The sequence below is a fragment of the Osmerus eperlanus genome, chromosome 20 (assembly GCF_963692335.1).
Source record: "Osmerus eperlanus chromosome 20, fOsmEpe2.1, whole genome shotgun sequence".
Taxonomy (NCBI): domain Eukaryota; kingdom Metazoa; phylum Chordata; class Actinopteri; order Osmeriformes; family Osmeridae; genus Osmerus; species Osmerus eperlanus.
This window is the reverse complement of record NC_085037.1, coordinates 2,912,792-2,927,589: the sequence shown is the minus strand read 5'-3', so window position 1 is coordinate 2,927,589 and position 14,798 is coordinate 2,912,792. Positions and strand designations below refer to the sequence as shown.

The 14,798-nt window shown below is 51.3% G+C and overlaps 1 protein-coding gene across 1 annotated transcript in view; it reads left to right on the top strand.

The window, feature by feature from the left end:
• trps1 (trichorhinophalangeal syndrome I) overlaps positions 1-11,640 on the top strand; it is a 67,863-nt gene extending 56,223 nt beyond the window's left edge. The window contains exons 5-6 of the mRNA XM_062446046.1: positions 5,158-5,280; positions 8,016-11,640. Coding sequence (XP_062302030.1) covers positions 5,158-5,280; positions 8,016-9,473 — 1,581 coding nt within the window. The 3' untranslated portion in view covers positions 9,474-11,640. The remainder of the gene's footprint in view (positions 1-5,157; positions 5,281-8,015) is intronic.
• The last annotated feature ends 3,158 nt before the right edge of the window (positions 11,641-14,798 follow it).

Genomic DNA, 14,798 nt, shown 5'->3' with positions numbered 1-14,798 from the left:
GTGTGTGAGGTTTGGAGTGACTGTGCAACTGTGTGTGGGTGTGACAGAGAGAGTGACTGTGTGTGTCTCTGTAGACCTTGTGCCGTGAGAGCAGCTCAGTGTATCGACCAGCTGGCTCCACCCTTCTCAGTGGGGAAGTCTAGTGGTTGATGTCAAACATGCCTTAAGCTGATCACCATCCTTGCAGACGAGACAGTGTGTGAGTGTGATTGTGAGAGAGAGTGTGTGTATGTATTTGTGTGATTCGTGAGAGTATGTATCTGTGTGTGTGATTGTGAGAGTGTGTGTGGTGCGTGCGTGCGTGCATGCTCCAGAGGACAGTGTCGAGGCCAGGGGAAATGAGAGTCTCTGAAGGGCCAGACAGGTCAAGGTGAAAACATTGCATGGAGAACTAGACTGTTCCCTCTCTCCTCTCCTCTCCGCTCAATCCTGCATCCTCTCTTCTCACCTCCTTTTTTCTCTCCTCTTCTATCGTCCCCCATCCATCCTCCTCTCCCCCTCCTCTACTCTAGGGTTCTTCTCCCTGGAGATCAAAAGGACAAGAAGCAAAACAGCCAGCCAGTCAGACAGGCAGCATACCAGCCAGTCAGACACACGGCATACCAGCCAGTCAGACAGGCAGCATACAGCCAGTCAGACACACGGCATACCAGCCAGTCAGACAGGCAGCATACCAGCCAGTCAGACACACGGCATACCAGCCAGTCAGACAGGCAGCATACCAGCCAGTCAGACACACGGCATACCAGCCAGTCAGACAGGCAGCATACCAGCCAGTCAGACACACGGCATACCAGCCAGTCAGACAGGCAGCATACCAGCCAGTCAGACAGGCAGCATACCAGCAGTCATCTTCTAACCAGTTAGTCAGTCAGAAAATCAGTCAGGTAGCTAATCAATTAGTCCTCTCCTATCTCTCCCCCCCCCCCCCCCTCTCCTCCCCAACGCTCTCCATTCCTCTCCTCCCCTCCTCTCCTCTCCTATACTCTTCCTTCCCTCTCCTCCCCTCCTCCACTCCTCTTCCTCCATCACCTCTAATTGGGCAGCTCAGTAAAACGGCCTCCCTTCAGTGGTCGTGGGATGGAGGGATGGAGGGGATGTCCTCTCATTAGAGGTGGCTGTCCCTTCTCCCATTCTGGAGAGAGAGAGAGAGAGAGAGAGAGAGAGAGAGAGAGAGAGAGAGAGAGAGAGAGCAAATGAGGGACCATGGGAAGGAGAGAGATTAAGTTAACACCTTAAAGTGCCATTCATTACTCTCTTTCTGGGAGCTATCATCCAAATTAGGAGCAATGAAACTATCTTCTCTCACCCTCCCACCCCCCCTCTTCTAGCCACTCTCTCCCCCCACCTCACCCTCTATCCATCCTTTCTGTCTACTCCACCTTCTCCCCCCCCTTTTTTCTCTCCCCTTGTCTCTCCCCTCTCTCTCTTCCCCCTCTCTCCCTCATCTCCCCCATTTCCCCCCTCTCTCTCCTCCCCCTTTGCTCTAAGATAAACTTTGTGTTATTCTCTCTCTCCGGGGTTAAGGTCTACAAGGTTGCTAGGGTCTTTCAAGGTTGCTAAGCAATTACTGCTCCCAGTCTGGCTCAACTGTAGCTCTCTGGTGCCATGCAAGACCCACTTAGTTACGCTGTCACTACCCCTACATCCTTCCATCCCTTCCTCCCTCCATCCCTCTCTCCTTCCCTTTCTCCATCTCTTCGTGCTCCCGTCATCTCTCCCTCTTCTCTCCTTCCATGACTCTCTCATCCCCCCCTCCATCCATCACACACCTACTACATCTCAATCGCAACAAATGTATTACTGTGTGTGAAATGTGTCAGTGTGTGAGATGTGTGTGTTTGTTTGTTTGTTTGTGTGTGTGTGTGTGTGTGTAAGTCTTGTACCTCATTAAAGGCTGTAAAGTAAACTGGGTCTCAAAGCTACATAGCTGTCAGCCTCTCTACCCCACTGAACACACACGTACACACACACACACTTAGACACACATTCACAGTTGCCCCTATTACCCTGTCCTGATTTGTGTTACTTACTAGGGCAAGGCGGTTTTAGGCACATTTTACATTGTGTTTATATAGTAAGAATGCAGGAGAGGAGGGGAGGGGACTGGGAAGTGGGATAATCTCCAGTGACCTCATATCCTGTTGTGTCATATGAGTCCAGGTGTTCTAACCCTCCACTCCCCTTCCCAGGGCTATTGTCCCCTTTAGAGAGTAGCTTTACCTGTCACACACACACACATTACCATACTCACGCACACAACACACACACTTCCGAACACACACACATACTGTATTACCATACTCACACACACAACACACACACACTTCCGAACACACACAACCATTACCATAGTCCCACACACACAACACAAACACACTTCCAAACACACACACATTCCCATACTCATACACACCAGGTCATCAAAGTGGCTTGCTGTACTATTGTTGCTGCTTCCTGTTAATGACCTTGAATTAGAACAGACACCGCTCTCACACACACTCTCTGTCTCTCTCTCTCACACACACACACACACTCTGTCTCTCTCTCTCACACACACACACACAATAACCTATTGACAGTGGAGCATGAAAGGGTCTTAGAAAAGAAGGGAGCATTGTTAGAAAAGACAATATTATGGTCTGTATCTCCAAGGAGACATATTATGGTCTGTATCTCCACGGAGACGTATTATGGTCTGTTTCTCCATGGAGACGTAGGCTGGGCATCGGCGTGCAGGTTTTAAAGCCAGGAGCTACGATGTGTCTGGCAGTTTACAATGTTTAATCTGATCTGAAATATAACTTACAAGATCAGAACAGATTCTACAAACGTGATCTAAATCAGAACCAGACACACACATACACACACTCTCGCACACACACACACTCCCGCACACACTCGCACACACACGCATACTCACACACATACGCACTCACGCACACGCAGGAACATCTGCTGTCAAGATGGCCGTCATTCGTCTGGAGAAACACAGCCTGCTTTGTGACAATGGAGAAAGAGAGGGAGGGAGAGGAGAGGAGGGAGAGAAAGTGAGGGAGGGAGAGGGAGAGAGAGAGACAAAGAGAGGAATGGGGGGAGAAAGAGGAAGAGAGGGAGAGGGAAAGAGAGGACGAGAGAGGGAAAGTGGAGAGAGTGGGAGAGCGAGAAAGTTAGAGAGTAGGTGAGAGAGACCGAGAAAGTGAGTTGGAACGAGAGACAGAGAGAGTGGGTAGGAGAGAGAGCAGCGGAAAAAAGAAAAAGCAAGTGAACGTAGAAAAAAAGAGACAGAAGTCTGGTTTTTCGGTTAATGCTGATTTAACGGCCCAGTCCATTGTAACACACTGGAGGAGAAAGAGGGGGGGTGGGCATCTGCAGCAAACCGAACCCCCCCCCCTTACCCACACGCACATAGCCACACTCTCACACACACACTCACAGACACAGCCACACACACTTCCAGTGATTTGCTTTTACTTTCTGGACTGGAGCGAAAGAGAGGAGACATACATCTAGCAGGAATAAATTAAAGTCAATTTATTAGACTGAAACCAAATCACACAATTAGAGAGAAGCCATTTACAGTAACCAGACTCAGAGCAGGAGCTGGAGGGGGGGGGCAAGGGGGGCTGGGATGACAACCAGATGTTAGAGGAGGGGGGAGAGAGAGGGCATAGGGATGTTGATTCAGCCCTCCAGAGAGGGGGTGGGGTGTGTGTGTGTGTGTGTGTGTGTGTGTGTGTGTGGTCTATACCAGGGATGCAGCCTCCAGAGTTGTAGAGTCCGTAAAGGTTCACCTAATCTCCCTCCTCTGATTAAATAATTGTTTATTTAATGTTAGGGGTCCATTCAGATTACTTAAGTGAATTAAATGTAATTTCATTTTAGAGAGCTTTGTTTATAAGCACTTGTTTAAGACCGCAGCCCCCTCACCCTTTTTCCCTCCCTCTCTCCATCGACCTCCCCTTCTTTCCCTAACCTCCCTCCGTCTCTCTCCCTCTCCCTCCATATGAGTAGAATGTGTGTGGTTTCAAATCATCTAAATTGAGCTTCTCCTCTGATTAGTATTACAGTGTCAGGCTGAAGGCTGGGTGTGTGTGTGTGTGTGTGAGTGAGTGAGTGAGTGAGTGAGTGAGTGAGTGAGTGAATGAAGCCACACAGCCACCCATTGGCATCCATACAAGCTCACACACACACACACACTGCTAACATACACACACATATACTCAAACACATATAGTCGTGTACTCACACGCATGTCGGCACACACACACGCTCTCTGACATACCTGTGTGCCCGTGTTAGCGAAGGTGGCGGATCAGGACCAGGAGATAAATAGATGTAATTAAGAGCCGCAGCAGGCCTCAATCAGAGAGGACACTCCTGGAGACACTGGCTGGAAGGCATTAGTAATCAATCTCAGAGCAGCAGAGCACAGAGCTAACCCTACTGGATGAGGAGCTCTGCATCGTCTATCATGTCTGGGAGGGGAGAGGAGGAGTGTCGAAGGGAGGAGGGGAGGCGATTGAAAGAGGGAAGAGAGGAAAGGAATGGAGAATTGGAGGAGCGGAGAAGAGAGATTAGGGGAGAGGAGAGGAGAGGAGAGGAGAGGAGGGGAGAGGAGAGGAGCATAGAGGAGAGTAATGCTGTCTTGTACAGATGGCAGAACAGACTAACTGATAATTGAAAAGGAAGCCTGGGAGTATGAGCTGTTTGACCTGTGTGCGCGTGTGCGTTTGCGCCCGTGTGTGTGTGTTTGCGTATGTGTACGTGTGTGTCGAAACATATGTGAGTGATTTAGCTGTGTAGTAGAGTGCTGATGGACACTCTGTTTGGCCAGAAACACTAGAACTGATTCGAACATCAATCAAGCCCTATACACACACACACACACACACACAGCCTCTCTCTATACCTGCCAACATGTGGCAGCACACATACACACACACCATACTCCTACATTCTCCCCCCCCCCCTCTCACTCTCTCCCTTTTTCCTGTTTTCCTCCCTCTTTAACCTCTCTCCCTCCCACCCCTTCCCCCTCTCTCTCCGTCTCCCTCCCCCAGCATCGGAGGGGCTCCGGAGTGTTCTGTGCTAACTGTCTGACCACCTTGACGTCTCTCTGACCTCTCCCCCTCTTTATCTGCATCCCTCCCCCAGCGTCGGAGGGGTTCCGGAGTGTTCTGCGCCAACTGTCTGACCACCAAGACGTCCCTGTGGAGGAAAAACGCCAGCGGGGGTTACGTCTGCAACGCCTGCGGACTCTACCAGAAGCTGCACTCGGTACAGGAGGGAGGGGAGTGGGGCGGGGCGGGTGGGTTTGGTGTGCGTGCGTCTGTGTGTGTGTGTGTGTGTGTGTGTGTGGGGGGGGGGGCGGGGTAGGTGTGTGGTGTTTGTGTAAGGGGGCTGGTGTGTATGTGGGGGGGGGGGGGGGGGTATACGTTGAAGACTCAGCCAGCCAGCCAGTCAGCCAATCAGTCAGCTACCTAGTCAGCCAGCCAATTAGTCAGCCACCCAGAGTTAGCCAGTCAGCCAGACAGTAATTCAGCCAGTCAGTCACTTATCCGGAACAGATTCTCTAAAGTTCCTGAAGGTTCTGGCAGCGTCAAGTCTCTGTGTAGACGTGACATCAGGAGAGGAGCTGCCCCTCGCTGGAACAAGGGGCTCTTTGTGTGTGTGTGTGTGTGTGTGTGTGTGGGGGGGGGTAATCTGGGTAATTCACTGCTGGCTTCCTCTGATCCTGGAGGAGGGGGACTGCCTGGGTGGCATGAAGGGAAGAGAGGAGAGAAGAGGAGAGGAGGAGAAGACAGGAGTGGAAAGAAGGAGAAAAGAGGAGGAGTGGCGAGGAGAGGAGGAGAAGAGAGGAGTGGAGAGGAGAGGAGGAGAAGAGAGGAGTGGAGAGGAGAGGAGGAGAAGAGAGGAGTGGAGAGGAGAAGACAGGGGGGGAGGTACAGAGAGGAGAGGAGGAGGGGAGAGGTGAAGAGAGGAGGAGGGGAGGGGAGAGGTGAGGAGAGGGGGATGGATGTGTGATACAGGAGTCCCTGTATTACTGTGTGGTCCTTGGTAACTGCTGGGCATTTCTGGCTGAATGTTTCTCTAACTCTAAACTCGTAGTTAGCCACTTGTCTCACCCCTCATCTAGTCGACAGTAGATCTATTATCCACTGGTCCCTGACCCAGCACTGTCTCTTATACCTGACACTGGCCTTGTCCCTGACCCTAACCTTAGCCCTGTCCCCTGACCTTAGCCCTCTCCCTGACCCTGCCCGTAGTCCTGTCCTTGACCCCTAACTCCTAACTCTGTCCATAACCCTGTCCCTGTTCCTGACCCCTTCCTGGGAGGAACAGTGTGACTACAGTAGAGGTCTTGTGATCAGGGCTTTCTTAATAGTTCAGAACAAAACTTTAATACGCTGTTCACAAATCAAATCATAATATCAGGCAGTAAAAGGCAGGCAGTTCCCCCTGCCCCCCCCCCCACTTCCCCCCCCCCCCACACACACACACATGCTCTCTTCCCCAGAGCTATAAATGTCTGCAGGATTGTATCTGTTGCTTTTTATTGAAGTGAGAAGATACAGACTTTTGGACCATCTGTCCTTCATCAGCCATCCAGAAAGTTAGCTAACCAGCCAGTCCGCCAGCCAGCCAGAAAGTTAGCTAACCAGCCAGTCAGCCAGCCATCCACAAAGTTAGCTAACCAGCCAGTCCGCTAGCCAGCCAGAAAGTTAGCTAACCAGCTAGTCAGCCAGCCAGCCAGAAGGTTAGCTAACCAGCCAGCCAGCCAGAAAGTTGGCTAGCCAGCCAGCCAGAAAGTTTGTTAACCAGCCAGTCAGTCAGTCAGCCAGCCACCCTGAAAGTTAGCTAACCAGCCATCTAGCCAGACACCAAATCAACCACCCAACAAGCCATCCAGGGAAAGGGAAAGAGAAAGAGAGAGAAAGAGGGAGAAAGGCAGAGAGAATGGGAAAGATGGAGAGAGATAAATAGATAGAGAGAAAGGAAGGTTGAGGGGAAGGGGGAGAGAGGGGGAGATGTCAGGTCAGAAGTGTTCCAGCAGCAGGGGGCTCTCTTTCCTCTCCTCTGGCTCTCATTCCTCCCTCCCTCCCTCCGTCATCACCTCCTTTCCTACTTGGTGGCCTCCCCCCTCCCTCCCCCCTCCCTCCCTCCCCCCCTCCCTCCCCCACAGCTGGAGCTGGTGGGAGGGAAACAGAGAGAGAAATGGAGATATATTTCCTCTTCGCCATGGAACACACTTTTTGATCTCCTCCCTCCTTTTCTGAAATGATTGGTTTTCGTTTCCACGGGAACATGTCAACGGGCTCTACATCACAGAGTCTGTGTGTGTGTGCATGTCTGGGTGTAGGTGTGTGTGTAAGTGAATTTGGATGGATGTGTGCGTTTGTGGGATTTTGAGCGAGGGTGTGCGTGTGTGTGTGTGTGTGTGTGTGTGTGTGTGTGTGTGTGTGTGTGTGTGTGTGTGTGTGTGTGTGTGTGTGTGAGTGAGTTTGTGTACGTGTGTGCATGTGTGTGTGAGTGGCTGTGTGTGTGTGTGTGTGTGTGTGTGTGTGTGTGTGTGAGTTTGTGTACGTGTGTGCATGTGTGTGTGAGTGGCTGTGTGTGTGTGTGAGTTTGTGTACGTGTGTGCATGTGTGTGTGAGTGGCTGTGTGTGTGTGTGTGTGTCAGCAGCAGGTACAGTAGGCTGCCCAAGCTCTAATAAGCAATCTGAACTAGCCTGGGGCTGGTCCGCCATGCGTGCGTGTGTGTGTGTGTTACATGTCTTGTGTTGGGGTTGCGAATCTGTTCATGTTATTGTGAAATGCTTCCCATGGAGATGGTTAATAATACTTCTCACCCTCTCCCCCCCCGTCTTCTCCTCTCATCCTCTCGTGTCTTCTCCGCCCCCCTCCTCTTACTCCTCTTCCACTCTCCTCTCCTTCCCTCATCTCCTCCCTTGCTTCCTTCTTTCCCCTCTCCTACCCTCCTCTTCTGTCCTGTCCTCCTCCGCCTCCTCCAGACCCCCAGACCTCTCAACATCATCAAGCAGAACAATGGGGAGCAGATCATCCGCCGTCGGACCAGGAAGCGCCTCAACCCTGACCCCGCGACCTCCGACCCTGCCGCGTCCAAGCAACAGCGCGTGAGCGGCGAGGAGCGCATCAACGGGAGTCCCCTGGACCGCCGCCCCGCCTCCGACGAGCCCAGCTCCGATGGCTCCGCTCCCCCCTCCCACCACGCCACCAAATACGAGGGTTACACCCCTTCGCCGGGGTCAGGGGTCAGAGGTCAGGCCAGCCCTCGCTCCACCCACGCCTTCCTGGTCAGCCAGACCCTGGAGATCCACAAACACATGCCCCCACTGCACCTGGCCCGGGCCTCCGCCCACGACAGCCCCGGGGAGGGCAACGGCCTGGGGGTTCAGGGGGGTCTGCCTGGGGGGGTCCCAGAGCAGAAGGGGGCTGGGTCGGAGAGGGGCAGCCCCATAGAGAAGTACATGCGGCCCGCCCTGCAATCCAGCTGTTCGCCCCCCGGATCCCCCATAGAGAAGTACCAGTTCCCCCTCTACAGCCTGCTGCCCCCGGCCCTGCACGCCGACACCGACTGGCTCAGCTTCTGGACCAAGTACAAGATGGCCGCCGCCGCCGCCCCTCCCTCCTCTTCCTCCCCTGCCGGACATCACTTCCTGTCCCTGCCCACCATGCCCGGGTCCTGCCAAAGCTACGTGCCTTACCCCTCCTTCACCCCCACCCTCACCCCTCCACACTTCCCTCCCCCACCGCCCCTCCCTCCCCCCTCCTCCTCCTCGTCCTCGTCCCCCCAGGAGAACCCCCTGGACCTCGCCATCAGGCACACCAAAGCCCCGCCCCCCGCTGTCTCTGCCCCGGAGACGGGGGAAAAGCCGGCGGCTTCTCCCGCCGCCACGGAGCCGGCGGACGGGGAGGAGGAGAGGGGCGGACGGGGAGGCAGGAGGGAGACGTGCGAGCGAGGCACCCAGGACGAAGCAGCCTGGCGCTGCCTTCACTGCGCCATCCTCTTCCTCGACGAGGTCATGCACGCCTTGCACATGAGTTGCCACGGCGACGGCGCCGCGTACCAGTGCAGCATCTGTCTGCACGTGTGCGTGGATAAGTACGACTTCACCTCCCATATCCAGAGAGGCCTGCATCGCCCCGCCCCCCAGCCCATCCCCGCCCCTGACATCAGCCCCGCCCTCAGCCCTAGCCCCGCCCCACATACGAGCCCCGCCCCTAACACTAACCCCGTCCCCAACACTAGCCACACCCCCAACACTAGTCCAGCCTCTCCGATTGGCCCCGCCCCACCCTCCAGCGCCTCTCCTCCTGTCCCTCCCTCCCCTGCTGCTATGGGGTCAGCGGTCGACCAAGTGCTCGACCAGCACCCCCCCGATGACATTGCCCACGAGGTCACAGGTCAAGTAGCTGATGATGTCACAGACGATGCCCTCCTGGACTGAGAGAAGGGGGCTTGGCAATGGGGGGGGGGGGGGGCTACACAGACTGGTGTCGACCGTCCATCGCCACGACAACTAAAAACGGACTAAACAAACTAAAGAGCCCTCCTTTCCTCTCACTGCTCCAGTGGGCTATACTGAGCTCTACTGAGATCTATTGGGCTCTACTGGCCTCTGCTGACCTCTAGTGAACTCTAGTGGCCTCTAGTGGCCTCTACTGAGCTCTACTGAGCTCTACTGGGCTCTACTGGCCTCTATGGGGCACTACTGGCCTCAACTGGGCAATACCGGGCTCTAGTGGGCTCTTGTGGAATGCAATGAGGTAACGGGGGTGGTTTGGGGAAGGAATGCCCGCCATCAGAACTAGTGCCTGAGCAAGTGGGAGCATTGTGTGCTAAAATGTGTTAGCATTGGGAGCTAATACGCCTCAGCATCATCAGCTAACAAGAGTTAGCATCCGGAGCTAATACGCGTTGCCATCAGGAGCTAACACACGTTAGTAGTAGGAGCTGATGCACTTTAGCATCTTGAGCTAACATGCGTTAGCATCTTGAGCTAACAGTGAGAGACTGCTGCTCTACAGAACTGAGAGGCCCCTAAGGACCATGGTACCTGTCTGGTAGCAAATAGGAAACGATACTTATTTACTTTTATTTACTCATTTGTTTTTGTTTATTCTGAAGTGTTACCTAGTTCCAGGCAGTCTAGTAGACTCGGTACATCAGCATTAATATGTCTTGTTCACTTGTCTTGTCCAGAGGAAACATTTTTCATAATGCTCATTCACTCTCACCTGATTGGACATTGAACTGACTCTCAAACAGACGTGCCTGTCTGGGATTGGACGGTTGGGGAATCACTGTTCACCGATGTTGCCGTCTGATTGGTGGTTTCACCACAGGTGGGTGGAGAAAAGTGCTACGATTGGACCGTCCTCAAATCAGCGTCCTCAGGGAACACGTCTGTCTTTGCTTAGCATGTCACCATGTCCTGTGTCCTAACACGCGTGTGCTTAGCGTGTTCTAGATTGCATGTTCTATGTTCTAGGGAGAACTGTGGACACAAACTGCCTTGGTTGCTAAGATACAAACCTGACATCACTAAACAACCTTCCGGAAGGATTTAATAGAAGAAGGGGGGAAAAAAAGATATTTTTTCTAAAGCCGTTCAAAATGACAATTAATAATAATATGAGTGCCTGATATAAACAGTATATTGTACAGTGTTTTCTACCTGCTATGTTCTGTATGCAACGCTGCCATGGCAGATGACAGAGAGGAGGACAATGTTTACATTTGCAAATGTAGCAAAAACACATGAAGCAAAGAGTGTCTCCTGTGGGTGTCTCTCTCTCCCTCTCTCTCTCCGTCTCTCCTGCAGGTATCTATCTGTAAACCTACAAGTTCATCTTGGCTGTGTCCTGTGCAGTCATCCTGATGTGGACTTATAGATGAGAGAGTGAGGGTGAGAGAGGTGGAGAGAGAAAAGGGAGAAGGAGAGGGAGATAGAGAGAGAGAGCGCAGCTCCTGCTCTTCACCAGAGAGCTCAGCAGGAGTCTCCTAACACCTTTAATACTTCATTATACCCAGAGTTCATTTGATGAAATGTTATTGCTTGCACTTCAGTTATTCCGTTTGTCTTGCCAAGGAAGAGTGTCTGTGTGTGTGGAGAAAAAGAGTGTGTGAAGGGAGAGAGAGAGAGAAAGAAAGAGTGTGTGTGTGTATTTAGCATGTAAGGTACTTTGTCCCAAGTGTGCTCATATCTCTGTATCAAAGCATCAAAGGACACACTAAGCTGTGTGTGTATGTGTGTGTGTGTGAGAGTGTGCTTGTGTGTAAATGTGTGTGTGCATAATGTGTACATGTGTGTGTGGGTGTGTGTATATGTGGGTGCCTTAGCAGAAAGCCAGTCCACCAGTGTAAGAACACACACAGATATGGCATATGAAGACTATGTAAATGTTTTTAACCATATTGTTTAAGTCTTGTTTCTGTTTTAAACGTAGAGGAGGTTTAGGTTAACTGGTTCTTCCAACTTTTCTCTTATTATTGTGTTTTAGGTTTTACATGCAAAAAATTCAACAAAGATGGCAACGATGTCTGTTAAACATCTAAACTTGAATAATGACAATGATAATAATAATGATAATAATAATAATAATTAATAAAGAAATAACCAAATATCATGGGAGTGTTTTTCCTTAAGGATGGGAACAGTCACCAAACAACCCCCACACACACACTCACTCTCTCACACAAACACATACACACGTCACATTCACACACAGTCACACACACAAATATACATGCACACACACATTCACACACGCACATGCTCAGACACTCAGGCAGTCGCATTCAAGTGTGAGTGTATTGGATCAATATGAGTGTCTGAATGGCGTGCGTGTGTGTGTGTGTCTTCATAACATCTATAAACCCGCCCACCATTCCTCCAGGTTGCTGTTCCATCAGAATGTGTTCTTTGTGCTCAATGTTCTAGTGCCCCCTCGAGGGTTCTCCAGCTTCGCTAGAACCATGAATTCAGACCCTTGCAGCCATCATTATCACAAGTCTAAGCTGCAAGGGTATGTGTGTGTGTTTAGGTGTGTGTGCTGTATGTATATGTTTACAGATGAGATGTGTTGTTATTCTGTTGATGGCACGTTGAGGTGTGTGTGTTTGCCCCTGAGTGCCAATTCCTGTGTTCCCAGAAGCCAGTACACACACACAAGTACATGCACAGTGTTTTCCAGGAGCCCCTCCAGCATCCAGCCTCCCCTTAGAGAGCCCCCCCCCCCCCCCCCCCCCCCTGGCGGGGAAGCAGACCAGCCCGGAGCATGAACACTGTAAACCCTCTATCAGCACCGCCGGAACACACAGCACGGGTGTTCTAGAACAATCAGTAACAGGATGCTCCGTAGTTGAACATGATCATGTTGACCGTGCTCAGACACGTCATCTTTGGCGGCATGTTGGCAGCGGGGGGCTTCGATTTCCATCATTCACCTGACAGAAGACAGAACCAGGAATGGAGGCTGCGGTGGTGGAGGGAACAACACAAGGTCATGAGCATTTGTGACGCACATACATTTTCTTTGCATATACTTGGTGTAGATGTGGCGCATGAGAGTTCCTGGTCTCTGAGAGCTAGGGGATGTGCGTCAGGGACAGTGGTATTGCTGACGGATGCAAGAGCCCATCAGAGTCTCTCATCTGAACGAGTTTCACCCGTTTCTAGAACTTCTCGAGGTCCACAAGTTCCTCCTGGGTTCTGACGCGAAGGAACAGACATACGTATATAGCTATGTATATCCCCTTCAGAACCCTTCCAATTGCGTCTTAACCCTCCATAACTCTTTAAAATTACTCATAGCCCTCTATTACCTTTCACAATGCTTCACAACCCTCCGTAACCATATGCTTTATTAACCCTTCATAATGCTTCATACCCCTCCGTAACCATATGCTTTATTAACCCTTCATAATGCTTCACAACCCTCCGTAACCATATGCTTTATTAACCCTTCATAATGCTTCCTAACCCTCCATATTCATCCATAACCCTCCAAAACCCTTCATGACTCACTAACCCTTCATACGCTCTATAACCCATCGTAAGCATTCACTTCTGAAAATACTGCTCACTATAAGGACCTGTTCCACTGCTCAGTGATAGGACTGCCCCTCATAAACACACAAACACACACTCGCACTCCCTCTCCATCCCTCGTTCCAGGACGACCAGATAGCCAGCTGATAGCGCTGCATGCTAATCCTTCCCCAGCCCTATCTGACTCCTCCTCTTCCTCTCTCTCTTCCTCATTAAACACCGGACGAGCACAATAGCTTCCTTTCGCCGGCCCTTATCGTCGCGCCTGATTGCGCACCTGGAAGGGCGTTTATCTGACGAACACAGGCACGCCTCAATGACCTCACCGCGCCCCTCGTGTCGGGACTCGCGTTGTCGCCGTTTGATACCAACTCTACCTTGGCTCTGTCCTTCACTCCTCCACTCCTCACTCAAGACATTGTCTGCTCATTACAGAGACGAGGAGAGAGAGAGAGGGAGAGAGGAGAGAAAATATGGAGAAAGAGCGAGACAGGGGAGACTCATGAGAGGTATAATTCCACTGATAAGCCGGCGAAACCTCATTAGACAAAAAAACGCTTCTTTGACCAAACAAAGGTAATAGAAATGTGTACCAGGGGCCAGTCTTGATTCAGACAGCCTGGGAGAGAGGAGGTGACACTGAAGCCTTCATCAGCCAGACATGAGGAAGGACTCAGGACCAACCAGCAGCCGTGTCTGTGTGTGTGTGTGTGTGTGCTCAAGTGCTATTTGAATTTACAGTGTGTGTGTATACGTGTGTATGCATGGTTTGTGTACATCGACGAACATGTGCATGGATGACCACCGTCCAGCGGCTCTAACCCCGATAATAAAAAAATGCTTCGAACGGCTGAATGACATTGGTGTGGGGGCTGCCATCAGTATGCCGACAGGAAGATCCGGTCCGCATCGGATAGTCTCACCAGTCATCCCCCCTGCGCTCACCCATCTGGGGAACAGGGAGTCTCATGTCAGACGGCTCATCCTGGACTTCAGCCTTGAATACGATTGTCCCACAGACTCTGGTAAACAAGCTGCCGTTGCTAGGTTTGATACCATCACTTTGTAACTGGGTCCTGGACTTTTTTTGAACGAACAGGCCTCAGATTATTAGGCTCCATGGCATCTCATCTTCACCGATCATCCTTAACACCGGCTCAACCCAAGGATGTGTCCTGAGCCCCCTGTTGTACACACTATTAATATTTGACTCATGAACTAAATATACAGGCAGTCATATTGTGGGATTGATATCACACAACGACAAGTCCTTCTCCACGAGAGGTATATTTTTGATAGCTGTCGTCAGAATATGTGACCTCCCTGTTACATGGCTGAAAATGTCTGACACACCGACCAAACCATCTCAGATGACATCTCTGTCCGTGTCATGTATAACCTGTAAACGAGCTCACATTTGGTTAACAGCTAGACCTGGGGACAAGAGGTCACACTATATCTGGAACAAATGTCAGCCTTCTGGGCACTGGCCATTGATTTGATACTATATCTGGACAAAATGTCAGCCTTCTGGACACTGGCCATTGATTTAATGTTATAGCTGGACTAGAAATGTTAGCCTTCTTGACAGTTGTTCTGGTTTGACGTTGATCTGGTACTTGCAAGGCCAGAGGTTCAAATCTACCCCCAGCCCTCTATTTTTGCATTTTGGATTCTGACAGAAATACTGGTTTCTGGTCTTCTGGTCAATCTTTCGGT